This window comes from Grammomys surdaster, unplaced genomic scaffold, assembly GCF_004785775.1.
Source record: "Grammomys surdaster isolate TR1022 unplaced genomic scaffold, NIH_TR_1.0 126185, whole genome shotgun sequence".
Classification (NCBI taxonomy): Eukaryota; Metazoa; Chordata; class Mammalia; order Rodentia; family Muridae; genus Grammomys; species Grammomys surdaster.
In genome coordinates this window covers 3,761,611-3,762,510 of record NW_021620991.1, presented here as the reverse complement: position 1 = coordinate 3,762,510, position 900 = coordinate 3,761,611, and the positions used below count along the sequence as shown (strand labels likewise).

Below are 900 nucleotides of genomic sequence, written 5' to 3'. Positions count from 1 at the left end.
CCCCCGCGCTCGCGCCCCGCGCCGCCGATGCCCGGGATGTGGGGCGCCGCGCCGGGCTCGCCGTGTCTCCGCCACGCTGAGAGCCCCGGGCCCTCGCGCTCCGGCTCTCACCTTCCGGCTTGTTTTCGGCAGCCATTTCCCCTCCGCGCGCCACATCCTCCTCCTCCTCGCGACCGGGACCCCGAGCGCGCGCCTCGTACCGCCGCCGCCGCCGGCCCAGCCACCCCGCCGCCGCCGCGCACCCGCCCTGGCCCCGCCCCACGGCCCACGCACAGCGCCCACTGGGTAGCGCGTCTGTCAGTCAGGGTCCCTGCGGCCAATCGGGCCGCACCAGGGGTCTCACTACTCTCCGGGAGGAGCGTCCTATCCACCCTGCCTATTGGCTGATCACCACCGCACCGACTAAAGTGATTGGCCTGGAATCAACGCCCCCTCCCCACCCACTCCCGGGAAAACCCGCCCTCCAGACCTAAACAAAGCTTCCTAGTGGCCAGAGGTGGAAAGGACGGCCCAATCAGGATGAGGCTGACACGGAATATTTCCTCGAGGCCGAGACGTGGTGTTTTGATTGGACGTCACTACAGTGTTTCCCAAGCCGTCCAGACCAATCAAAGGGGGTTCCCGGAACTCGGGAACGGCTGTGGGAAGCCCCGCCCCCTCAGCGTGACCGTCATGAGGAAGGCGCTCGCTCATTGGTGTGCTGGGGCTTTTCCCGCGTGCTCCCGGAGCTGAAGGACGTTCCCGGGGAAGCCGCTGCTGGCGCGTGGGGGTCCCGGTGTCTTCGGAGGACACGCTGGGATCTCCGGGATCCCGCAGCCTGCGGCGCTGGCGGGGGACGGCCTTGCCGGAGGGATACGTAAGGCACCCAGGCGTGCCGGTTCGCGGCGATCATGAACCCTT

The 900-nt window shown here is 69.0% G+C and overlaps 1 protein-coding gene across 4 annotated transcripts in view; it reads right to left on the bottom strand.

Annotated features, from left to right (window-relative positions):
* Camta1 (calmodulin binding transcription activator 1) overlaps positions 1-363 on the bottom strand; it is an 825,029-nt gene extending 824,666 nt beyond the window's left edge. For all 4 annotated transcript variants that reach the window (XR_003710101.1, XR_003710103.1, XR_003710102.1 and 1 more), the window contains exon 1: positions 112-363. Coding sequence is in view for 1 of the 4 variants with exons in the window: in XM_028757982.1 (XP_028613815.1) it covers positions 112-156 (45 nt within the window). In the remaining 3 variants the exon portion in view is untranslated. The remainder of the gene's footprint in view (positions 1-111) is intronic.
* Between the last annotated feature and the right edge of the window lie 537 nt (positions 364-900).